The sequence below is a fragment of the Anneissia japonica genome, unplaced genomic scaffold (genome assembly GCF_011630105.1).
Source record: "Anneissia japonica isolate Jap-2015-1 unplaced genomic scaffold, ASM1163010v1 scaffold288060_len1141017_cov207, whole genome shotgun sequence".
NCBI classification, from domain to species: Eukaryota; Metazoa; Echinodermata; class Crinoidea; order Comatulida; family Comatulidae; genus Anneissia; species Anneissia japonica.
The window spans coordinates 994,930-1,021,670 of record NW_022712486.1 but is presented as its reverse complement, the minus strand read 5'-3'; the positions used below and the strand labels follow the sequence as shown (position 1 = coordinate 1,021,670).

General features: G+C 35.4%; 4 protein-coding genes across 10 annotated transcripts in view; 3 read left to right on the top strand and 1 right to left on the bottom strand.

The window, feature by feature from the left end:
- LOC117107841 (filamin-A-like) overlaps nt 1–6,719 on the top strand; it is a 73,312-nt gene extending 66,593 nt beyond the window's left edge. For 5 of the 6 annotated variants that reach the window (XM_033249636.1, XM_033249634.1, XM_033249631.1 and 2 more), the window contains 6 exons: nt 144–259; nt 657–789; nt 1,144–1,320; nt 1,897–2,115; nt 3,975–4,178; nt 5,122–6,719. In XM_033249636.1, coding sequence (XP_033105527.1) covers nt 144–259; nt 657–789; nt 1,144–1,320; nt 1,897–2,115; nt 3,975–4,178; nt 5,122–5,312 — 1,040 coding nt within the window. In that variant the 3' untranslated portion in view covers nt 5,313–6,719. The remainder of the gene's footprint in view (nt 1–143; nt 260–656; nt 790–1,143; nt 1,321–1,896; nt 2,116–3,974; nt 4,179–5,121) is intronic. The other variant, XM_033249635.1, reaches the window with a different exon arrangement.
- A 2,367-nt stretch (nt 6,720–9,086) lies between these two features.
- Nucleotides 9,087–14,698, top strand: LOC117107893. The gene is made up of 5 exons (XM_033249729.1): nt 9,087–9,292; nt 10,571–10,781; nt 11,085–11,344; nt 11,569–11,747; nt 12,078–14,698. The coding sequence occupies exons 1-5, from the start codon at nt 9,266–9,268 to the stop codon at nt 14,035–14,037; spliced, it is 2,637 nt and encodes an 878-aa protein (XP_033105620.1). The 5' UTR covers nt 9,087–9,265; the 3' UTR covers nt 14,038–14,698.
- Nucleotides 14,699–16,314: 1,616 nt separating this feature from the next.
- LOC117107884 lies at nt 16,315–21,096 on the top strand. Of its 2 annotated transcripts, none has more exons than XM_033249718.1 (6): nt 16,315–16,505; nt 17,032–17,870; nt 18,471–18,616; nt 18,735–18,815; nt 19,596–19,831; nt 20,384–21,096. In XM_033249718.1, the coding sequence occupies exons 2-6, from the start codon at nt 17,051–17,053 to the stop codon at nt 20,451–20,453; spliced, it is 1,353 nt and encodes a 450-aa protein (XP_033105609.1). In that variant the 5' UTR covers nt 16,315–16,505; nt 17,032–17,050; the 3' UTR covers nt 20,454–21,096. The 2 variants fall into 2 exon arrangements, with proteins under 2 accessions (XP_033105609.1, XP_033105610.1); XM_033249719.1 differs by having other exon boundaries at nt 16,319–16,473.
- A 986-nt stretch (nt 21,097–22,082) lies between these two features.
- LOC117107871 (mitochondrial potassium channel-like) lies at nt 22,083–25,034 on the bottom strand. The gene is made up of 2 exons (XM_033249689.1): nt 24,749–25,034; nt 22,083–24,389 (listed from the first exon to the last, which is right to left on the bottom strand). Exons 1-2 carry the CDS (start codon nt 24,950–24,952, stop codon nt 23,601–23,603), a joined length of 993 nt encoding a protein of 330 aa, XP_033105580.1. The 5' UTR covers nt 24,953–25,034; the 3' UTR covers nt 22,083–23,600.
- Between the last annotated feature and the right edge of the window lie 1,707 nt (nt 25,035–26,741).

Below are 26,741 nucleotides of genomic sequence, written 5' to 3'. Positions count from 1 at the left end.
TCTTGTATTTGTATATCTCCTTCTACACACCATAACAGCTGCATTCTCTTTTGACAATAATGAACAAACTTTTGTTATAGTTTTTGGAGTAAATATTAAATTGAATTGAATGATGTTGGATTCATGTTTGACTCTTTTTTCAGGTGAATATGTAATTAAGATAACATACAACGATGAACCAATTCCAGATAGTCCTTTCAGACCATTTATCCAACCATCACTTGGTGAGGCCAGAAGGGTCAGTGTTACAAGCTTACAGGTATGTATACATTGCAAACAAATATATCATTTTAAAAATTAATATATAGAATAAAATTGTATTGTCTATAAATTATCTATTATTACAACATTTTATAGGCAATTCTTTTTCATTGTATCTCCATCTTTTTTCACTTATTAATTATGTGTTTTTTATTTTCTTATATTGTTACTGAAATTGTTTAAATAAATATTGAGTATAAATACCAAGGTCTTTAACTGTTGACTTCCATTTGTTTATGGGGGGTGTTGAGATAATTGTATTGTGTTGCTCATTTGTTATTATATTTGTTTTCCTTGTTATTTTTAATGTTTATTATATGGTGATTATTATTATTGTTAGTGGAATTAAACATAATAAGGCATCATTAACAAAAGTTATGGTTTTTAAATTTTAGGAGACCGGATTGAAAGCTAATCAGCCAGCATCTTTTGCGATCCAACTGAATGGAGCAAAGGGTGAAATAACTGCGAAGGTTGTCTCCCCTACCGGAACAGAAGAAGAATGCCTCATCACCGAGATTGATCGAGGTTGGTCCCTAAGTGTTTCCTCACAAAAATATGATCATTTGCGACATTCATCATTTTGTATTTAATATGCAATTACAATAGTTTGGTACCATACACTAGTCGAAATTGTTATACAAATGTTAGATTAATGAATGAAAAGGTCAAACAAACTGTGCACTTATAAAAAATTAGTTCTCGGTTTTTTGTTTGTTTTTTAAGAGCTCCCAATCAGAATACTTCACTGAGATTTGCTACTGTCTTGTCATCACATTTGTTCTATTCTATATGTTTTTCTTGTGTACATATTTGAATATGCAAAACTGAAATAATTAAGAAGAGGAAATTAAAAATACCATTTGGCGTGATCTATTCCAGATAATTTTGCTGTCAGGTTCTTGCCTCACGAAAATGGTATTCACATGATCCATGTTAACTTCCGTGAACAGCCAATTGCCGGAAGTCCATTCCGTGTTCGTGTGGGCACTCAGGCAGAAGTAGGTGATCCTGGAATGGTTCATGCATCTGGTGATGGTCTTGAAAAGGGAAAAACAGGTAAAACCGCAATAAATTTCAATAACTTAAGTACATGTATATATGTATCACAAATTTCATATACGGTATACTTTTTTTTTATCAAGTTTTGAATCAATATTATTATCATGGTTCTACATTTAATTTTAATTCATTGATATATTTTTAAGGTGAATAATAATTCATTGTCATGGATATTTCGCTATATGTAACTAATTATTATTGAAGTAAGTTTTGTAATTGCTCATTTTCATAAGGTTCAGGGTGATAATTTTTAAAGGTTTTCTCTTTATAAATAAAGACTAATATTATTATTATTCATTTTAAAATATTTTAAAGATTTTTAAAGTATAATAATCTTCAATAATCCATAATTTTATATACCTTGATATATTTTGTATTTTTAATACAAATATTTGATTAAGAATTACTATCTTGATGGGACAGATCTGTGTGATGTGCCCCATATATGGGCATGATGATGTCACATTACACCCAAATATGGGCATATCACATTTATTTGTCACATAGTGTGAACAGAGCTAAAAAATTCATATTCTATTATAATATATGGTTCCACTTTTGCATGTTATGTAGGTCAGCCCTGTGAGTTTGTGGTGAACACGTGTGGAGCCGGTACCGGCGTTCTCTCAATCTCTGTTGACGGTCCATCCAAGGTCAAAATGGATGTCACTGAAGTACCAGAGGGTTACAAATGTTCCTATGTCCCGACTGCTCCGGGCGATTACCTGATTTCTATCAAATTTGCGGGGGCGCACCATATTGTTGGTAGTCCATACAAGGCTAGGATTACAGGTTTGTGATTGGCCCAAGTCTAAACATATCTGTAATACTAATTTTGAGGATTACTGTCAAGTTTTGTCCTGTGGGTGTGCCTTTATTTTTTTGGGTGTGGCTTTCTTGTCAGTAACAGTTTGTTTTGTCCTTCCTTTCATACCCTGTCCTTTAATTATTTATCCTTCATTTCATCCCTTATAATTTTATGTCATCCCTTTCATCTGTTATATTATTTTGTGTCCTCCCTTCCATACTCAGTAATTTATTTTGTCTTCCCTTTCATCCCTTATCCTTTCATACTGTGTCCTTTTCATTCACTATCATTGTATTCATTTTCCTGCCTTTCCTCCTCTGTTCTTGTATGTTATTCTTTAATAAAAGCATCGTCAGGTTTGTATTATCCTTTCATTCCATTTCTTCCTTAGTTTGTTTACTCATTACTTTTTTTCCTGTCACTTTTCTTTTGCTGTTGTTTACTATCACTTTGTATCTTTGTTGATTGATTTGCTGTGCGTCTCCTACTAATCAGTCAGTCAGTCAACCAACCAATCAATCAATCAATCAACCAATTAGTCAGTCAGTCTCATTCCTCCACTGCAGTGGGAACCCTGTCCTACAGTACTTTCCTTTTTTTGTGTTGTGGCTAATATATTAGCAACCAAATTCTGAAATTACATTAAGATACATACAAATTAATTTTATTAATATCTTTAAATTTTGAAGGATGTCTCTAAGGACCTCAGCTAAAAATATTGTCTATTCCAGCACTTAATGATTTCTTTGGAATTATGTGCTTAATTTTATTATGTAAAACAAAACAACAAAACACAAAAAAAAACAATTCTGCAAGTAAATTTTGATAAACAAAAACCCAGTTAATTGATTGACATGATGAAATTGTCTTGGAGTTATGGCCCTTTTTGTTTTTTGGTTTTTTTTTTAACTTAAGAGCAGTTCAGGGTTGTTTTAGCATTGGCCACAAGCAGTAGGCCCTTTGACTTTAAGCATGTCTTATCAAAACCATAATAAATATGAATAATATGACTTAAGCACATAGAGGTCTTCATGATAAGCACTATATAAGTCCACCATTATTATTATTATTAATATATAATGTGATGCTTTGGATGTATTGGATGAAGACTCTTCTTCTTAGCATCTTTGGTGATCTGATTTAAATTCTACATTCATTATAACAACATAATTCTTTATTCATTGTTTTCTCTGAATATCATTCCAAACTGGCATTACAGAATTCCTCACATACGACTGTTGCACCTCAGAAATTGGTTTGTGGTGTGAAATCTGATCCACAAATGGTTGTTGGATTGGTTTATATTTAATTTTGCATGTGTCACAGTTTCCTTTTCAATAAATTAAACTGGAAAGCCAGTTTTACAATTTCCAAATATTTTTATGAAAACAAACAAATTTAAAATCATTACCAGGGGTGCTGTGTCTCCCGGAAGTCGCAGGAGCCTCCTCAAAATCAGGACGGCCTCCAGCACTCCCGCCACCAAGCAAGAATCCCCCGCCAATAACCGATCTTCCGCAAGTTAATAGTATTTGCATGTTTTTACTACTTTATTATCAATTGTCTCACGGAAGGCAGTGCCAATGGTATCACCATGCACAGCAAAATATAACTAAATATGTTAAGAAAGCTCATTTAATCAGATCTCCCAGAACGGATTTCTTCCAACTTTGCATCCCTGCATTACTAGAAGCAATATGAATATTAAATATTTACATATTCTCCATAATTTAAGTCTATAAAGTTATTAAACATTAAAAAAAATGGTATTCCTTTTTGAAAAATACTACCATAATCAATTAAACAACACATGCATATGCATTCATATTTTATATCTGTTTAGGGCCAGCAAAAACACCCGTCCTTCGAACACATGAAACATCAAATGTTATCATTGAAACGGTTACCAAGACGCAAACCTCGCAGATGCTTAGCAGTTTGCCGCATTTCCACTCAAATGCATCAAAGGTTACGTCAACAGGAATGGGTCTGAAGAAAGCATTCCGAAACAAGAGGAGTCAGTTCACAGTAAATGCAGCAGATGCAGGTAAATAGCCAATCACTTATTAGAGGTCTGATGATTAACTGGTCATGTGATGGATTAGTCATGTGATTGATGAGTCAGTGAATAACTGCTCATGCGATTGGCTTGCACACCTTAAGCATTGATGGTCATTTGAATGCATGGGGTATTGAATGATTCACTTGAAGGCCATGATATTGGATGGCCATTAGAAGGTGTATAACATGTCTGTATACATAGGCAGAATCCCTAAGTCTAAGTGGTGGAAGTCTCCTGGATATGAGGATGGCTTTCCACACTCCCGCATGCAAAAATATCCCTGAAAAAAATAACCCATCTCGCAAATTCTTAATATTTACATGTTGTTACTACTTTATTAGTCACATGGAAGGCAGTGCTGATGGGTGAATCACCATGTGCAACAAAATAAAATAAAATAAAATAAAATACTTTGTAAGAAAATTCTTTTAACCAAATCTCCCAGAAGGGATTACTACCAACTTTGGACCCCTGCATAGATAAGATAAGTTAACATTTATTGTCCAATAAAACAACTGGAAATAAGATAACCTGATTTGCTAGTTAAACAAACTTAGTATAAAGCAAATGCCAAATGAAATAAGACTGACCTGTGATTCAATACACATCAATCCACCTCCTAGTTTTAGGTGGAGCAAAAGATTTTAATATTTTGCTTCATGTAAATAGAAGTGGATGTGTAATTTTTTCTGTGTGGAGTGAAGTAGAATAGCTTTGTTATTAAGATGCTAGCTTTCCAATCACAGGGTCCTGGGTTTAATTCCTGTCACGGTAACAGGATTTTTTTCTCACGACCAAAACAACTCCTCATAATGAGGCTATGGAAAGCCTCTTTGTATATGTTAGTCCTGTGAAAGGATTGTGATTAGTTCACTGTTTAGCATATCCTTGGCGCTTAATAAAAAAAAATGTGCTATTATTTTTGCAGGTCACAACATGCTAATGGTAGGTATTGCAGGACCGAAGACACCATGCGAAGAAATTCTGGTTAAGCATAATGGACGCAATCGCTTCATTGTAAACTACACTCTCAAAGATATAGGCGAATATATGTTGGTTGTGAAATGGGGCGATGAACACATACCTGGTAGCCCCTTCCATATCAAGTGCAGTGTCTAAATATAATTACCAAAAAATATAGTCTAGAATTGTTCTAATTGGTTGAAAACCATATGAACTCAGTAGTCACCATGACGATAGAAGAACATGTGTAAACAAAATATACATGTCATAGACACGTTTGATTTCACTACTGGCAGTGGTTTTTAAGACCGTCTACTGTTTCTACATTTTTTTATAGCTTTATTTAAATGAAAAATACGGTGTTTTTTCTCCCTCTATGATAATGTGTTAGTGAAAAGCAGTGGATATTATTGCTTAATGTATAATTTCTTTGTTATTATTTGCTTCTTGTTAATATCTTGCTTGTTTATCAACATTTATTTATCCATGTTTATTATCTACTTGGATTCTTATATGATTGATAAAATTTTGGTAGCTTTATAATTCTAAAATATATATTGTTAATGTAATTGTAATAAATGTTCTATCTTTTGGCCTTGATTGGGGAAAGTATATTTAAACTTCCTCGTTAGCTTAGAATGCCTGAACACAAGGTGTGTGCAATTAGCTATAACATAGAAATAGTTTATTTAAATACAAATACAACATTTTTTCATGAATATCGACTATTCAAAATAAACCGTTTGATGTAGTCTTGTAATTGATGTGCGAATTGTAGCTTAATTAGTAAGAGAAAAATTGTAATCTACGCTAAATCATGTTTGGATGGTAGAGTAATCAATTAAAAGGGCGTTAAACACATTTTTACAAAATAAATGTCTTCCATTCAAAACAGAAGTGCTCTTAAAACTTTGATTAAGAGTTGTCACTATTTTACAGGACTACACCTGTTAAAACCAATATGCAAGTGACTTGCAGAATACTAGTTGTGAATTAACATATTGATATGGTTGAGTGAATCTATGTGTAGTAATTCAAAGTAATAATTAATTATATTATTACTAAATTTTGTTAAATTCAAGTCTGGTATAAATATATTTTCAGTTTTTTTGTTTTTCCTTCATTCAATTCTAGTCATAAAAATTAACCCAACTGTGTATTCAGCAGAATAATAATGGATGGTACTTACACATTTTGAATATCTTTGTATACAGTAGTAGTGTATTATCCATAAACATAAATTGCAATCTTTCTATATGTATTCATGTGTTACTCATACAGTATATCATTTTTTTTTACAAAATATATTGCGATTATTTATATTGTTATACTAAATTGTTGGTAAGATATATGGTTAATTCGTGTATAACTTAACATTGTTCTTTTTTAATTAAGGCAGTATAACAACTAACAAGTAATCATGTATTTAGGTTATAAATTAGAATGGATCTCTGTCAAAAGTTTAGATTTGTGCTAGATAATTTCTTATTACCTGCATAACTAAATCAAGTATTTGCAAACTATGTCTTGAATAAAGAAGCTAATTTTGCACTGATGAATTTACCCTTTTCTTGCTATTTCAATGGTATTTTATTGTACATTTGAGAGGTGGTATGGCTTGGTGGTTAAGATGCTTGCATTATTCCAATCCAGTTGCAGCATGCATAGGTGACGGCACGGTTTAAACATTAGTTGGGATTGGTAAGCACTTTGTGTGTGAGGGAGTGAGAAGGTGGGCCAGGATGTTGCTGAAAATTTAGTGGTTTTTTTTTTACATTCTGTGAGACTAATTTGGTGATTTTTTTAAAATAATTTAATCATACCTTCCGACCACAATATACAACAGCCAACTGGTGATGCCTCAGCATGTTTTATCAAAATATATACTATTAAAGATTTTTTGGTAAACAACTGGTGGGGCCTACTCAGGAGGTTTGGCCCACCCACTAAAATTGCTAATAAATGCTTTTTATACACCATGTGCTGAGATGCCGTCATTGTTGGTTTTGAAAGACATTTTGGAATTGTCCTAGCTACTATGCTGATCGGAAATATAATAATGCTCACCAAGTCAAGTCTTGCCATTTCGTAGGCCTAGTCAGAGATAATTTATGAAAATTAATATCATGCCACTTCCAATAGTTACACACATTCACTTCCATGCGACATTTAATTGTGGTGTTGCCATATGCAAATAAGCTGTAAACAAAAAGACAAAACAGGGATAAGCTACATTCACAAGGTAGTTAGTCATTCCATAGACTTTGTTTCAATGAAGATTGTAGATTTACTAAGGGCTATCTGGGCTTTCTCAGATCCAGCAATGTAAATCCAATGCAGTCGCAATGTTCTATCAAATCAAAGATCGATCCACATTATCTACTTTGTATCAGGATGATTGTACGGATTTGAATGAAGAAATTGGGTTCCAAAACAATGAGAAAAGGCAATTTAAAAATTCTAACTTGAGTGTACCACTGCGTGCTCCTCCTCAAAATATACAACTTAAGTTGCACTTAAATGGCTTGCACTACACTTGTGCCCAAAACAATCACGGCGAACAACTAAAAAGAACGTTCGATCTATTTGAGCTTAAAGGGAAACATGGAAGTAAGTGCAGCGGAACACTATTAATAAGGCCTATGATATAATTTGCAGACAGTGGTGGTTGGAAATTTGTTCTCCCTCTACTGGGCCTGCATTCACTAGGCTACCAGCGTGCACAAAAAATGCCTATTTGCGTGCCGATATACCTATTTGCGTACAATATAACTATCGGCGCATGCAAATACTGTAGTCAATCGTATAAAAAGGTCACCTGCGAAACAAGTAGGCGGATATCATGTCAGTGACCGATCTGTACTTTGTCAAAATGCAGACTTTCTCCAGACTAGTAAATTGATTACGTAATATATCAACAAAAGGCAAACCGTCTCGACTTGAGATTAACCGATTGGTACGCTCGAACGAGTACGTTTACAGTGTAGAACACACGTTTATACTTCCACGAAAACTGACGTTTGCTTATGTTTATTCATGACGCTGTTATCAATTGTTTATCGTAGTGATAATATGTCCATGTTTAAACTATAAACACAGTATACTTTTTTATAATTTATAAGAACACTGAGGCTGAAATTCGCTTAAAAATGAGGTTTTTATTTTTTTAATAAAAAAAAACCAACAATCTTATCTGTAGCCTTTCTTATGTGGACTATTCTATGTAAATAAATACCCTCTGTGATACATAGTAGAGTAAAATGTAAAATATACTACTGTGAAATAATAATTTTCTATCTTTAAAAAGTACGTAAAAAACAAAACAAAACAAAATGTATTTAAAATATAGTCTTGTTTAATAAGTCACCTGCTTTTTTTCAACATGAATAGACACTTGTATGAAATTTCACCACACCAAAGAACAAAAAAATAAAATAACACAGGCCTATTTCTAAAAAAAATAGGACGCGATTTCCTTTCTATATTTCAAATACAATCATTCACCAATCCCGTTTTAATTTTGTTTTTTTATATAAATTTATCGAACTCGTCCCTTCCACCACCCTCCAAATGTATGCATAACGGTGACATTATTTTTTCATAGCCCTGTGTGTGCAATTGACATAAAGAAACTCTATATTGTCCTCTTTTCCCACAAAGAGGGCATTTAGTATTAATCGATTAGTAAGTGAACTATATCTCATACTGCTTTATTATTATTTGATGGTTATTCATATGATTTTAGGACTTTCTGAACCAGATACTAAAGGTAGGTCTACGATTTGTTGATCTGGTTACTGATGCAGTGACCTCACTGAGTGTTTTAACATAACCATACATCTAGGATCAGGGTCTATGATGCAACAAAAAGGCGTGTTTTCTAATTCCATTGATCGCGTAAGAATAAACTAAGTCTTGTTCAATAGAGCGTTAACAGATCCGAAGTTGGGCGCTTTGTTTTACGAAATTGTTTTCGTAGGTATTTGCATAGGAATCTGGACCAAGATGCTGATTAAGACTTTTGAGTGAAAAGCTGGTGTCACGATTAACATCGACGTACTGCTCTTGATTTTTCTTTCGTATTCGTGGATTGAAATATATATGGTGAAATGCAAGAGCGCGTTCTACTTGAACAGGTAAGATAAAACAGTTTTTAAAACAAATACATTTTGTTGTTAAACAGGAATTCTAAATGTTAGTTTCCAATAATGTAAATACCTCAAGATACGTCATGACTACACGAGGAAGCAATTGAAACGGACACATTGTAGCTTATTTTACAAGCGAGTATTGAATACTTTATATTTAAGTGTATACTGTATAATACATTTTGAATCTAATTCCAAATATATTGTTCATAATATGCTTTCAAAATCACGTGTACAGGTCTACACGTAAATTTTATTGTAGTATTCATTGGAATTGGTAGTGGTTCAATTTGAATTTTTAGTGGTCATATTTGAATTTTTAGTGGTCATACCTAAGCCTATGCAGGTGATAATATTGGTAAGCATAAATGTGTGCAGGCATATGCAAACATTGAACAATCTTCTTGTGCTTCTTAGCGTTAGGCCAGGGGTATGACCATATTACGCACAACGTCCAGGGTATCGCTGAGTGATTACCAGGGCAGTGGTCATCCTGATCGCTGCCCTCGATTTGGCTTACGACTCCGGTTAGTTTTGAAGCTAAAATACCGTAGGTATAGTTTTGATATAGGCCTATGAAATAAAGGCGTTCCTGAAACACTAACAGATGGCCATCCGCCCTCAAGCTACTTTCACAATGATTTATTTGGAATAAACAATAAAAATATTGTTTCTGTATTTGAACACGATACTGAAAAATTGTAGAGATAACACCACTGCTTCCTAAGTTCATTTGTCGGTAGATGAAGCCGGCAGCTGGCGTCATACATTTAATAAATTAAAACTTTTAGGAATATGTTAATTTCAAGGTTAACTTCTGTAATTTGTTATATACTCGTTTAATTTTTTCGTTATGGTTGTTTAAGCATGGACCTATTAATAAGAGCTTATTAATAGGTCCATGGTTTGAGCAAGATGGTGTTGTTGTGGCCATAGGTTTGTGTTGAGTACCTCTGGCCCTATGTAACGTCGACGATTTAAGTGTAATATCATCAGTGGTGTATCTAGGGGTGTCGCACTCCCAAAAAAAAATATTCCCCTGTCTCCTCCCTATTGTAAATATTTGGAGCAAAAATCACGCTCAATTAAGTAGTCAACAATCCTCAAATCACCTTATTTTGCGAGATAGTACCCCCTCACCTAATCATAGAGGCCCCACTTCACCTAAGCACCCCCCCCCCCCCAATTATTGGATACGACACTGAATATCATGACTAAAAAAAAGCAGTCAAGAATGATGGTCCTATATCTCGTTGTTTCCCATAGAATGAAGCTGAGAACGATGACACTCTCAACGAGCAGGCCGATCTTGAGCATCAGAAACGGATAAGTGAGCCCGTGGGTTCGGTTTCTGGAAATATCAACGACGACTTTGTTCCGATGTCAATGTCCAGTGTAAACCCGTCGGTGCGTGACGCATTGGTGAAGATGGGAGAGACTCAATTGGGATGTAATCCTACGAGTCCCGGTGGCAACAGTATGTATTTTAATTTAGACAATATGGAGGCCCGAACGTAAAAGCCTACGTATAGATAGATTAGACCCATGTAGGCCTCAATGGTTTCATGTTATTTTTTCTTTTTAAATATCTTAATAAATGGACATCTGATTTCTATTAACCAGTTAATATAGGCCTACTTCTTTTATCTCGTGGCCATAGTTGATGTTCAAAGGTACGTTATGCCTACACATGACAATAAAGGTGTTAAATGTAAATTGACAAACAAAATAAATTCTTTGAGCTGTTATGATTTCCTTTTTTCTGTTCTAATTTTGATAGTAAATGGAGAAAAAATGATTTCCCATCCAATTGAACAAAGCTTGTCTAAAGCCAAGTCATCTATCGCTGGCGAGTGCAAGGCGAGCAGTCACCGTTCTAAGCGGTTTGCAGACGATAGTAAGAACAAACGTTCACGTACAACCTTCAACGCGGCTCAAATCAGCGCACTAGAAAGAATATTTAAAGAGCAACAGTATCCTGATCAAGCATTGAGAGAAAAGATTGCCGAAAGACTAGAAATGGAGGAGCATAAAGTTGTGGTAAGTAGTTCACCCTTTCCTTCTCATTTACCCCTAAGACTGTACGCCACTGAACCGATCTAATAACTGCTCTACTTGCATTGTTCATTAATTTATTTATTCATTACACTATTCAAAAGACTACTTACAGTTAGGTTACACGATGACATAATATCCTACATATTCACAAACTACGAGGAATATAATAGTAGGCCTATATAAGTTAACGATTGTTTCTTTTATAGATTTGGTTTCAGAATCGAAGAGCAAAGTTAAAGCGCAATAATGCAAATTTGAAGAATACGTTAGTTACGGCTCCGATACAGGATACAATCTGCCTGGAACGTGTGCAGACGATCGATCAACACAGCGTACTTGGCGGGAATTCTAAATGGGAGAGTCAGCACGTGAATGCGAGTGACTCGTAAGTAGATACCATAGACAATTTCTGCACCTCCAGCTGATAGCTACGATACATGAGATGTCAAATTGTCCTTAACAGTGTCATTCTTACCTCATAATTAAATTTACGAATTTTCAAAAACTTTAACTATTGTCGGCCTAATACAAATAATTATAAATATGTATTGGTCTATAGTCACTTCTTATACTGTTCTACTATAAGATCGTGAAAAAACCTAAAAATACACTTAAATCTTAAAAAGTTTAAAATGTGCACACTCTCAATGTAAAGCATGTTTGCATCTTTTCACAAAGATTAATTATTAACGCGTAATTTTTTATACTTTTTCAGCTACACTGTTAATCAACAAAATTCATTACAAGATAGCAGCGTACCGGTAACGAATTCGTATCATTTTGACAAGCCCACTCCAATGCTTCATGGAATTCCAGAGGGCACTGTATGTTCTAGCCTCCAAGAAAACTACACATTTAGCAACGACACTGGATGTGCCAATGACGTTAGACGCAGTTTGGTTCAGCTGGCGTCGGATGGCATTACTTCTTCTCCCGAGCCAGTAGCCGTGTCAATGGATAGCCCAAGTGACACGGGAGACGTTTCCTCTGCGTTGAAACCAATACCAACCTTGAAACCAGACAAACCTCTAATTCAAGAACCACCCCCTAATCAAATTTGTACCAATGCTGGTTGTCAAGATGAGATGAGACAGGCTCTGATGCAATGGCGGACAAAACTAAATATGGCTGCTACTATTACCTCTCAACAACAAACTATCAACTCATCGACTTCGCTCTCGTCAGGAATATTAAATACTTCACAAAATAAAATATCTGCACATGTAGATAGGTCATTTCAATTCCAGACTGGCATTTATGAAGATACTTGTATGTATTCATCCTCTTCCACATCTTGCTCCGAGAGTGATGAGGACGAAAACTGTTTAATGAACCAGAGAAACAAACAATTTCCATACAAATTCCACCCGCCTGAACATCATAAAGTCGATTCATCGAATACCCAACAGTATAGGACATTTAACAGTGCCCCCGCCTTAAATCAACAGGATCTCTTATACCTCGACATCCCGTCAGTCTCTAGCAGTGACATGTCGTCTCCAGCTCCACATTCCACCACGAGCTCCACGTCCTGGTTATCTAGTGATTTGTCCTCCGTTGATCTGTCATCGCCCTTAAGTCAATTGGATAACCAGAAACCAGTACCCCAGATAAATATGTCTGGGCCAATGGGATTTGATTGGTCGAGCAAATGCAATGAAACACCAAATAAACCAACTTACATATCACACGTCACCAATCCCTACGCAGGTGACATATTTTTGCCACCGTTAAGAAGAGACGTTGAGATGCCAACGCAACGCTCTCGACGGCGGGTAAAATGGCGCCGAATCAGACACGAACAAAGACGAAAATATCCAGTTAGGACAAACAAACACAACAAAAATTCTGATAAATATATGTACTATCCTGGTAGTATGGAAATGCACATTAAACGACAAGACCGTTGCATGTCAATGGAAGGCATTGCACATACGGGTCAAAGGGAGCCATTTACATCGGATAACTTTATATCAGTTCCAGGTCCGAATACCACACGTTCTCAGTGCAAGTATGCGCAACAAGACTCAGCATATATTGAACAGCAATATGAGCAACCGAATCATAACCAACGGCAGTCGAACGGGCAATCAAAACGCCGACATCTGAACAACCATCGTCTTCACTGTACAGGCAATCTTAAGTATTCTCAACACCATATGCCAAACCAAAATATGATGCCAACTACCGCAGAAGAACTGCGATCAGCTACCAGAATACAGAAAAGCGATAATGGATTAGATGAAAACTACTCCTCTTCATCGAATAATAATACTGGGGATGTGATTCCTTCTAATCAGAATCCATTGATGATCTTTAACGGGGGAAATTCTGCTCGTGATGGAAAGTCACTTGATCAGCACAGAAATAGGGCTCCATACTCCCAAGCCACACCAGAATGGAATAACCCAATTATGGAGGTACATGTTCCTGTTCATCATCATCGGCGTCCAAAACAGCCACAGCCAACGAGGGCAGAAAAGGGTGCAACGTCCGGGGTTGTGCACCACTATGGTGGTGATGAAGAGGAGTTAGATATTCCCCCACTCCAGGTTGAATCAGTATCTGATTTGTCGTCTAGTTTAAATGCTGACCAATCAGCAGTTTTGAATCGTGTTTTAGAATCTGTTGTTAAAGACATATTTCCATTTTCAGACAACTTTATATCTATATGAAAGATCATTCCGAATTTAATGAAATATATAATTTGTTTCCTTACAAATAATTAATGTATAAACCACCCAAAAAACTCAGCTCAATGGAATTTTCTTGTTTTTTTTATTTATTTTTTTTATAAATTTTTTTTTTTAAATGTTTTTTTTTTTTTTTCTATTTCTGGAGGTTTTTTGTTGGTGTTGGTACTAAATGTATTTAGTAAATCCGATTTGATTGATTCATATGCGATAATGCTAAATATTATTTTTAATTAATAACGTTGACCAGAAAAAGATATCACAATATCTGCGCTATGAAAGACTTACAAATAAGTTTACACAATTTGTTGTAAAAATAAATTTATTAGATATAATTCTAATATATAATTTGTTTCCTTACAAATAATTAATGTATAAACCACCCAAAAAACCCAGCTCAATAGAGTTTTTTTTTGTTTTTTGTTTTTTTTTTTCTATTTCTGGAGGTTTTTGTTGGTGTTGGTACTAAAAATATTTAGTAAATCTGATTTGATTGATTCATATGCGATAATGCCAAATATTATTTTTAATTAATAACGTTGACCAGAAAAATATACCACAATATCTGCGCTATGAAAGACTTACAAATAAGTTTACACATTGTGTTGTAAAAATACATTTATTAAAATATAACTGAACTGAATGTGTTTGTGTTCTATAATTGCTTGTCTCTTATGGTTGATGAACGATGATGATAACGATGATGATGATAGTGGATGACGATGATGGTGATAGCGATGATAATGATGGCGATGATGATGATAAAATTACCCTCCGTGCTCAAGGCACTTGAAAAAGTAAAACGGCGATGGTGTGGCGTATGAACATGAAAACATCATGATATTTACTAAACCCATAATTTATAACTAGCATATATCCGTGTTCCGCACGGTGTTAAATTAGATTGAAAATTTGACGAGGCATAATGAAATTGAGAAGGCACTCAATGAGGATGTAGTTACCTTGTTATTAATTTTTATGGACCTTTTTGCAGATAATGTTTTGCGTGAGTGTCTCTGCCGAATAGTCTATGTGAGGAATTGTCCATTGAAGTACCTTGAAGTATAGTACCCTATTGCATGTGAAAATGCAACATATACAGTAATAACGTATTAACTCCGACGTGTTCGGTGTTTGAATGTGGTATTGTCTGATTATATATGGCTATGATGTTGGCATGTGGGACTTGTGACATGCATATATTAGATCGGATGCGTGGCACAATGACTTCATGGCAGTTATGAGCTTTTGAAGTAATCAGCAAGAAAATTTGTAAATTTTGCCAACAAAAACACATGTAGGATAGCAAAATCGAGTCCTAATGTAACTGATGTTCGTCCCGTTGGTGGTAGCTAAAACACGTGTGAAAATTATAATTGTACTTGAAATACTGTTGGACAGAGAAAAACACAAACCGCTATTTTAGTTGTTTAGATTTAAAAGAATAACCAAAGAAACAGAAATGAAATCCAACGAAAAAGCAGAGGAGCCGGTATCAGTTTTCGGTTCACCACCAGTCTTTGAGGGATCGCTGGCACATAGATAGGACTCTTTTATAATGATCATGCAAGTCTGTGCATTTTCCTTATGTCTTGGGAGTAAAGCCTGACTTCCATACAAGCGCTACACGCTATTGGCCGCCAGCTTTCGGTGATGCTGATTGGCCAGTCGGGGACTGCTACGCAGTAGAACGATTGCACTGAAAAAAACTAAAGCGACAATGCAGCGATTTTAAGGAAATCACACTTATAAGGCACTTCACCTACGTTTGTATATTTTCACATAGGAAGTTTAATGATAGACAGACCATAGGCCTGCAACCAGTGCGGATGGCGTACAATATGATACACACACACAGATATACATACACATAAACCTATATTGTCCATATAGTGCATATAAGTACATCAGCAAACACCGACACATCTATCTGTAATAGTTATAGTGCTAAAAAGATAAATACAATTTAGCGTAATAATTAGTACAATTCCCAAATTAACAGCTTTTTTAAGGTACCGATCCCGTTATATAACAGAATCCAACGACCCACAATCACATCACATGTCGTATTCAAATCCATATTGAGAAAGAGAGACGTAAATTAATTGCTCTTGTAACTTAATTTCGTAATTTCGTTGAGATTTGTAATTTTCGGACCATTATAATTGTTACCGTTGTTTTAGTTCTTTGTGTGACGATGTAGAGGGCTCCCGTTGGGTTTTTCTGACGAACGCCTACGACGTCACCGCTCTAAGCATTTTGCAAAGAGTTCCATGATTCTGCTGCACGCGCGCCGCCTGCGGCTTTCGTGTGGCATAAATCCGATCGGAACTCTAATAATAATTCACATCCTAACTGAAAACGAATGGTTTGGACTTGTTTAAAATCATGTTTAATGTCTTTGATTCCGCATAGAAGGTTCGTTGTTAGTTTTTGCAACGATATAGACAGTAAGTGATGGTAGAAAATGAATTTATTCACTAGGACTGCCCTAGAATAATGCTAGGCCTACCTAGCCTAGGCTACCCCTGTGCTAGGCTAAGCTTAGCTTCGCGGCTTGAGGCTGACCAATCCCTAGGCCTAGTATAGGCTATACCTAGTGTAGTAGTAGTAGTAGGCATATCATAGGCTAGGCACACTAGATAATTAGGCCTAGGCTTGTTAAATATTATCCTACCATTTAGGACTAGGCGTAGTCTAATCATTGGGTCTTGTTAATTTAAAACTTCATGTAAAAAAAGGTATAATCGGTGTGTGCCAACGACCATCATAGGTGCAGTATGTGCCTGACTTTTTCCTGTTGATGTAATTAGTAAGTAATAAAATAATTAATAAAATCAGAGATGGTTTGAATTTGTTTGATGCCAGATAATCACTGGAATAAAGTTTAAATGATTTTGTTGCATGCTATTTTCAAAAATTAAACCGAAATATTTACAACTCACCATGCTTTGTTTTTTTTCAATAATTTTGCAGGTTTTACTAATTAATTAAGATGGCAGAAGGTAGGAGTGATGCACGAATCAAAGGCAATCGCTTAAAAGAAATTACACTGAGTGGTAGAGAAGGAAAAATTGTCAGAAATTCCCATGACTGGGCCGTAGTAGATGTACCTGGTGAGGGCTGGGCATTTTTTAATTTACTAACAGTAAACAAAACATCAAAATTCCATATTGAGGACGTTAGCAAATGTTTTCCTGTTGGTTCAGTTGTACGCCTCAATGCTAGAATGTGGCTGGATCCTGAGGGTAGCGTTTACACAAATGAGGATGTTCGCAGTTGTAAATGGATAGTAAACTCTGTAAAATCGAAACCTGATCTAATACCTCTTCCAGTTATGTTTAAGACTGCTTTTAATTTTGATAACTACAATGTTCCTCCTGTTGTCTTGTCAGAAGAAAAAGTGGGAGAAGCCATTTTTGGAATAATGAAGAGGTTAAAGGTCATTAATGGATTGCCTGTAACGCAGCTTGTAAACACTTTCAAAAATGAATCATCTAACATTCCTCTCGATGTCCGAACTATGCTGTGTGACACTGGAAAATTAAGAACACTTGTGCAGTGCTTGCCTAGATATTTCCTAGTTACAGACGACAGAGTTTTTATTTATGCTTGCCGGGAAAAGGAGGAGGTAGACATTGAAATAGAAAGTTTGATACCAGAAGGCTGGAGACCTAATGAACCCATTTGTGTGAATGTCGGTCACAATACGCACATTATTGAAAACCCTGCAGATTGTGCTGCTGTCGTTGAGGAAATTCTCAGTGGGCCAAAACCAGTAACAATAGCATTAGACTGTGAAGGGGAATCTTTAGGTAGGTAAAACATGCAAGAACAAGAGAACTATGTTATTCAACATCTTGTTCTCCAGCTTTTACGACACATTCTAAGTTAATTAAAGTAACATCGGCCTACCTTAGCCTTAGAAGTAGCATAGAAGGGAAAGAGATAACACTCTGCCCCCTTTGCTGATTTTTCATAGTGGAACACAAAGTTCTACCAGAATGTAGTGGGCGCCCTAGTATATTGATTGTTGAAGGATACTTTATTCTATGCCTACCACTCGTCATGCCATACATGTTTTGTTTAAAATTTAGTGTGCTGTATTACTGTTTCAAATTGTATTTTAACACGGCCCCAGAGAAGAACAGCCATTGGCTGAGTCTGGGCCACGTGTATAAATATAAGTGTAATAAATATAATAAGGTTTATTAACACAGAACCACCTATGTATTTGCCTTGTTCACTGTAATGTGAAATACACTTGAAATTATGTAGAACAGTCATATTTCCCAAAAATTCTACATTAATTTTTTTATTTGAAGGAGAAAAAGTAGATATCTGAAAAACCTTTCTTACAATAGATGATAATTAGAACTAAGAGTGACAAAGCTAAAATTGATTTCATTCTGTAGGTAAGACCGGGAAATTAACACTTCTACAAATGTCCACGTGGAGCGGTCAAGCATATTTAGTGGACGTGCTGGCCATACTTGAACCAAATCAATTTTTTGTAGGAGGAGGTTTGAAAAAACTATTAGAAAGCCCAGATGTAATTAAGGTAAATCCTTTTATTTTAAAATATTTTTTACAAATTTATTTTAATATACTATAATATTCTAACAAGTCATTGTAGAACACAAAATATACATTTTATTCATGTTTTTATCTTGTGAAAGGTGATTCATGACTGCCGTGCAGACAATGCTGCCCTCTATCATCAGTACGATGTCAGTCTAACAAATGTGTTTGATACAGCGGTACGTAATTTCATTTCAGTATTATAGGAATTAAATTTAAAAGATACTGAATATCAGGGGCGGATCCAGTAGGGGTGCACAGAGGCATTTGCTCCTCCCATTTTGCCGCTAAATTTTAAAAATTTCAATGCAAATCAATGCTATGTGCTACTTACTTTCTATTTTTAAATTGTTGTGGCCCCTCCCCCCATCCCATTTGAAATATTCTGGATCCGCCCCTGTATATTAGAATGAAAGAGTTCAGTGTCACTCTTTCATTCTTGTATACATGACATAGTAATCATGACCTCTGTGACTTAATTCAATATTTGCTTTGTGTCCTTGAATGTTTTCTGGAAACAATATAAATAAAATTGAATTTATTGTTGGTGTTACTGTGTCAAATTTTAATAGAAAGCTTTTGTTATGTCGTTTAAGAACCAATTCACTGAGAAAATTTCTCGTTCTTGTTTAAGAAATAGTTAGCTTTCACTGTCCCTTGCCCCCAAGAACAACTGTTCACTAATGTAATTTTTCAAAGTTTTGAATGAGCACTTGTTTTATGCAACGCCCTGTCCAGATGATTATGCCCATATATAGTCATGATGTGCCTTTAAATGGTCATGATGTGATGTCATCATGACCATATTTAGGCATGTCACATGTTTTTGCCAAATAAATTTGGTAGTCTGGAACAGGGTGTAATGGCAAGTGATCAGTTATGCATTATAGTGGCAGAGAAAGAGTTTTTTTATATAAATTTTAAACCAATGAGTGATGAATTTTTTAAATATAATTTAGGTGGCTTACACTGTGATTATGGAGCAGTGCCATGCAAACCGATCCAATGGAGGCAGTCTAGAACATCTTTGTGAACTTTTCTCAAAACCTCTTGTCACAAAAACAAAACAAATGAAAAAGAAGATGGCGTACGTTAAAGGCTTTTGGAGTCGGCGACCCATGACACCCGAGATGATCAGATATGCAGCTGTTGATGCGCTTTCTTTGGTTCCACACGTATACGTGAATATGAAAAGGTAATTTGGAATTAGTGATTCTCTCTCCCAATTTTCACTGTATGTGGGGACAGTAGACAAAAACACCTGCTATAATTTATAGGAGTGCAACAAAAAAGTGTGTATATCAGTAATGTATTCCATGAGTGTCATGAAATTCCTTTCCTCCGTGGTTAATTAGTAATTGGTATAACATCACCTTCGGAATTATGCAAGCGAAATGCGCAAGTGATTCAAACCCTGATCTAAGTGTTTAAACTTGAGCCATAACCACTGCGTCAAATACTCTTATATGGAGTTTTTTTTAATTTAAGATGAGTATGGGGAAAATAGACTTGCATTTAAATTTAAGTTTGTGTGTGGCATTTCCAACCATCATAGGTGACAAAGACAACAGATTTTGTACCTCGGCCAACAACCATGGTGAGACTGAGGTAGTCTTGACCATCATCTGTAAAATTCTCTCCCCGGGCCCCCACTATTTAGAATCCCGGGGACTGCTGCTGGCATGTAATGACAGTGTACTGTAAAATAATGATGAATTTTTACTATATTATTATGTTTGTCTTGCAGATTGATTCATACGGGTTGGCAGTCTCGGTATGACACCCTGATCACAGAAAAGCTCCTTAAAAGGAAATAACAAACATTCAACAACTTCCTCCTGTGCCAATAAACTTGAATCCTAATTTCGGTGTAAATTTTAACTGGATAATAAATTTTACCACTCTATTTATGGAATAATGTAATTTTTTCAAAAGGACAAATTTTAATTGCAATTTTACAAGAGTATGCTTGTAATTTGATCATAAATTAGTCAACCAAAGATGTCCTTTTTCTTAGTTTGAGAGTAGCATACCCACATTTGTCATTTTTCAAATGTTTTAAAGTCACAATCTAAAGGTGGTGTTTTTAAAAAGTAAAAAAAAGGAATGTCTTTTTTCCCCATATAATGAACTGTATGTATATATATAATATAGATTTAAATGGTGGAAGAAAATTTTTTGTGTAAATTCACATTTTATGAATTTATTTGTTAGGAATGGCTGATATTTAATATATTGCTTAAGCCTATACTAGATTAATTGCCTTTTAATTTTCATTCCAAGACCATATTGTTTTTAGAACTATTTCTCACATATTCATTCCATATACTAAAACCATAGGAATTTAAGTATTGACTAATATACTAAAATTGTTTTATTTGCTTTTTATATATGGATTTTACTGCCAGTGTAGCAATTTTCAGCAGTCATTGATTAAAAGCATTCGCTTTCATAGACAAATATATGTTGCCGATCGTTCTTTCAAATGGAGAGTTGTAATGTATATATGCATGTGCATGATGTCATATCACACCCATATAATGGGCATGATGATGTCATATCACAACCATATATAGGCATGATGTCATATCACACCCATATATGGGCATGATAATGTCATCACAACCATATATGGGCATGATGTCACTTCACAACCATATATGGGCATGATGATGTCATATCACACCCATTTATAGGCATAATGATGTCATATCACACCCATATATGGGCATGATGTCATATCGCACCCATATATAGGCATGTTGTCATACCACAACCCATATATAGGCATGTTGATGTCATATCACACCCATATATGGGCATGATGTCATATCACACCCATATATGGGCATGATAATGTCATATCATACCCATATATAGGCATGTTGATGTCATACCACACCCATATATAGGCATGATAATGTCATATCGCAACCATATATGGGCATGATGTCATGTCGCACCCATATATGGGCATGATGATGTCATATCACACCCATATATGGGCATGTTGTCATATCACACCCATATATGTGCATGATAATGTCATACCACACCCATATATGGGCATGTTGTCATATCACACCCATATATGGGCGTGATAATGTCATACCACACCCATATATAGGTAAATAACAAATATTTGTTAGTGTGAACAGAGAATAGTCTTTAGCAGTGCAGTGCTTAGATATAAGCCAGTAAGTTGGGAAAGTAGCGCGATGGGCCAGCGTTGCCTTATCATTTTACAAGAATTTACGATACATTTTCTACATGCTTATAAAGCCAAGCGCACATGCTATCAACCGTTGACATACTCAGTGCTCACACAGAGGAAAGATACATTCGTCGGCAGACTGAATGCACGCCCAGCTTTAATGATACAAGACAAAACACCCTATTTAAAATATCCCCATTAAACACAGAAAAATAATACTGTACTAAACAAATGAATTTAAGATCAACATTACATTTATTCCAATACAGGTATCGCTATTAACATGGTTAGTTATTTGACATTATCAACCATTATAAGTGTGAAACAGGCCTTAAACAAACCAACAATCCAATCTATTAATGGCTAAATATTTGTGGTGTTGTAATTTTGTTTCAATATGTCACATTTCAACCATTGCCTAGAATTATAATCTAATCAGTGGCAGATTCAAAGGAGGGAGGCCCAGTCACCCCATCTCACCCCCCCCCATCCCCCGTCTAAATTTTTCAAAATTAAAAATTGAGGGAAAAAAAAGAAAATTGTATTCAAATTTAAGCCTGAGAGTGCCAATTCGGGCCATCTAGCAGTGCCATAATCATAAAATCTCATACCTCAGCCCCAACCATGATGGCGCTCAGGTGGGTGGACCTTCTATCTATGAAAGTATCTCTCTATTATGAATTCCTGGAGCCACCATTGCTTTTGTAAAGCTGGTTTTACTTTTAAACAACCTTTTAAATTAAATGTCGTGAACATGCATTATTACACCTTATACATGATTCTTTGGATAAAATTACCTATTAAATATTAGTACTAGCAGATTAAAAATTAAGAATGATCAAGCCGAAAGCACCTTACAAATGTAAATAACATTGTTGTATAATACTGAATTTGTTTTTACTTAATAAATAATTAACATATAGCCAGTATTTTATTCACTAAGTAGCAATCGAGCAAAATTCATTCTGTATGGCATTTGGTGATTACTGTAACCAAGCAACCAACAATAATTATTCACTTCTATACTTGAACTTAGTGGGAAAGTCTAGTGGCTGAATAGTACAGCAGCCTTAACATCGGTACTGGTTCGAGTTGCTCCTTGCCCAGCCTTCGGATAAAGTGTGCACTTTAAAGACCCCCTTGCATTTTTATAAGAGTAGGGGCTAACTTGATGCTACAATATGTTTCATTTCAAGCGTATGCAAGTTAAAGTTAAAGCCAAATCAGACAGCATCGTACGACACAGCCCCCCACCCCCAACCCAAAGCGATTAATCTTCGGGGACAGTCTTCAGGTCATAGTGGGAATATTAAACATGCTTAAATAGTCTCCGACGTAAACCTATCGCCTCACACAGACCAGATGCAATAACAAATCGCATTGTTGGGCTGCATCATAACACTGTCTAGGTTGGCCTTAATACAACCAAGAAAAAAAACCCAAAAGACACTTAATCATTACACAAGTATGAATAAACTACACAAAGAGGTTGAATTCATGTTGTTAAAGCTGCAATATTGTATAATTACATAAAATAACTACTGTATATTGGAAACTCCTAAATGGGGTTACAACAAGCAAATAATGAAATAATAATATGTTAATATAATAACTGATAATAAAATAATTCTTAGCTTTTCCCATCTTACAAATATACCTTTATTTTCTTATATACACTTTAATATCTTAAAATTTACTGGCATCCCGATATGAACTACTACCGTTCTGTTAAAACTGGAAGACAATGGCCTTACTTGAATATACTATATAGAATTGGCAATGTTAGAGCGAACGCTCCATAGATAAAAACAACAGTTGATAATGCGCTCATTTTCACCTCCCACTCAAGTTTCTGCTCAGCGTTGCTAACTAATTCCTCAATAGCATTGCCATCTCCTCCACCTATAGCAACACTTCTCTTCACTGCCAGTAATTCTTTTGTAATTTCTGCTTGCTGGTTTTTCAGTAACGATTTTATCTCTTCTTTCTGCTGCAAGAGTTGCTGTTCTTGTTCCTTTGACATTCCTTTAAATCCACTGTCTGTTCCACTGCCTAGATCTAAGGAATCAACAATAGCTTTCATTGATGAAACATCTTCTTTTAACAAGTTTAAACTTTTAGAGGTTTCAGAATCAAGGTCAGTTATTCCAGTAATTTTCTTTAGTTCACGTCTCCAACGCCAGTTCACTATACTAGTTCCAATCACACCTATACATGTTCCGATAAGGGAAAACATTAACGACCAGTACTTAACACGATCTTCCTGAGTCTGCTGTTTCTCTTTGGTTTCACGGAATGCAGCAGAAAAGGCATCCAGAGCTTCTCTTTCTTTGTTGTCGACTTGAATCCACCAGTCTTTGATTTGCTTCTCCACTTGCAGGAGCTGGTGTTCTTCGGTGGCAATCTCTAGAAACCGTGGGTCATCACGAGGTGTTCTGTCTAGCTTTCTACGTATAGTTTTTAATTTTGCTTGTATCTCATTGACTTCGATATTAGCCTTTTTAACATGGTTTCTAGCTTGAATATAATTATTTTCGGCCTGTAATATAAGCACAAAAATCATAATAATATTTATTCTTAATAATATTATTTCAATACACAAATATTAACAAATATCATAATATTTCGTTTTATTGTTTAAATTTATTTTATGCCCATCTGCCAATTGCATAACATAAATAAATAAGTAGGCCTCCAGTCGTGGTGGGGAAGTTTCCTGATGCCTATCTATGGGTGTATTTTTCTCAAGATCAAACTCAAAATTATATATATATTTGTAATCGATTAAGTGATTGGTAAAGAGTCGAAGACCTCTGGGGGCTTTGCGAGCCTCCAGACCCCGTCCATTGCGGCCCCGGCAACTACGCTACAGTAGGGCGGAGATAAGTAAACACTCACTTCGGTAACCTTTTCCTGAGATGCTTTTACTTCTCTAATGCCCATGAAGTCTTCGTAAGCAGCAATAATTCGTGAAATCCGACCGCTAGTAAGTGCATACATAGTTTTGTCTAGAAATTTTTCTAAGTGTACAGCAGTGGCCCCTTTAGGTTGAGGTATATTTGAGGTAAACATAAGTTTTTTTAAGTCCAACCTTCGAGACATTTTAGCTGAAATGATGAACGTCGCCTAAGCTAAGTCCATTCATTCGAACCTTGAGCGATTTCGAGCGAGACCAGTTTGAGTGAATGCTAATTCGAGCGGATGTCCAGTTCGAGCGGATGACATTTGTGCGAACAGCAACTTGGACGGACTGAGCTAGTGCGGACGCCTTTTGATCGTCCTTTGCCTAATACCGTAGCCCGCAAATAAGGCCAATGGCACACAATATTAAATTACAAAATTTTAGATAGCCATAAAACTGTCCATGTATATTTTATTTATTATCTGAAGCAAATCTCAGTGGGTTCGAAGTACAAGGCACGAGTCTTCTAAACATATTTCAGATGCCCATGATACATAACCTACTTTAGGCCTATTCACATGTGCTACCTATAAATTAAATCTAGAAAACAAATTTGAAATGCATAAATCGCCCAACAGAGTCAAGTTTCCACTGTATTCGCCTCAAAATTCATTCAGTAGACTTACGATCTCGTGATGTTAAAGGTGAATAACATTCAATATTTTTAATGTTTTGTATAATCCAATTGAATGTCTCAATTAATATACCGTTTAATATTCGACGTTATATATCGGACGGGCTTATTACGGTAACAACGTCTTGTTTTTTTTTTTTTGGGGGGGGGGGCTAAGTACTGTATGCTTTCATAAGGAGATAGGCCCTATATGATTCTGTTTCTTTCATTTCCGAGTTAAAATTGAGATTTACTGATAATGAAAAACAATATAAAATTAAAGCAGGCCTATTTTAAATAATAAACAATGTAGACGTATTTAAACAAGGATTCGAATTGGTATTTTATATTATTTTGGAGATATAAAGGATGATTAAACAAAATTAGCAAAGATGAAATAGAAATTTTTAGTTATACTTTAAACCTGCCAAAAGGAATGACTAATTGATGATGATTGATCAATGTAGAGAATACTTACACTTAATTACTTAGGTATTAATCAATCAATGAATTTGTAACGCTATTCGACTAAATTACCACCCCCCCCCCCTTATTTTTCAATGATACTAGGAAAAACAATGATTCCAGCCTTAGGCCTAGTTATATTTTATAAAACCAAGAACATAAAACAAGTAAAACACAACTTAAACAACTACTAAACATCAGTGGTGGCGCCAGAGGGGAGGGGGCCTGGGGGATATATCCCCCCTCGGGGAAGCATAGCCCCCCCCCCCGTCGGGGAAGACGATAAATTTTGCCGGGGAACAAACAAATAAATAAAAATATTTACATGTAATATTCGTTTAGCCACCATATTGTTTGTGTTAACTTTTCATCACAACAACAACAACAATAACAATAATAATAATAATAATAATTCAATGAGACTAATTAAAAATAATTTGCGTTCTGTTATGACAAATGCTCATATAGATAGCCTCAAGATGGTTGGAATACATCGTGATAGGTGAAGCAACCTCGACCACAGCGTGGTTGATAGATTTCATGCAAAATTTCCAAAATATAGAATTTCACTTTTAAGAATGAGGATTTGAAAATAAATTAGATGGTTACATTAATACATACTCTTTGTTTCTTGCTTTATTTTAAATGTTTTGGTTTTGGAAGCTGATTTTAACATAGAAAGCATAGCCTACATGAAGTCATATTATAGTAACTCGATGCCTATCAACAGAAAGCATAGCCTACATGAAGTCATATTATAGTAACTCGATGCCTATCAACTAAGTAGTAAGCTTTATTTAAAATGTTTCAAATATCCGTGGCCCCCACCGGGGGCCCTGGGCGGGCCCCCC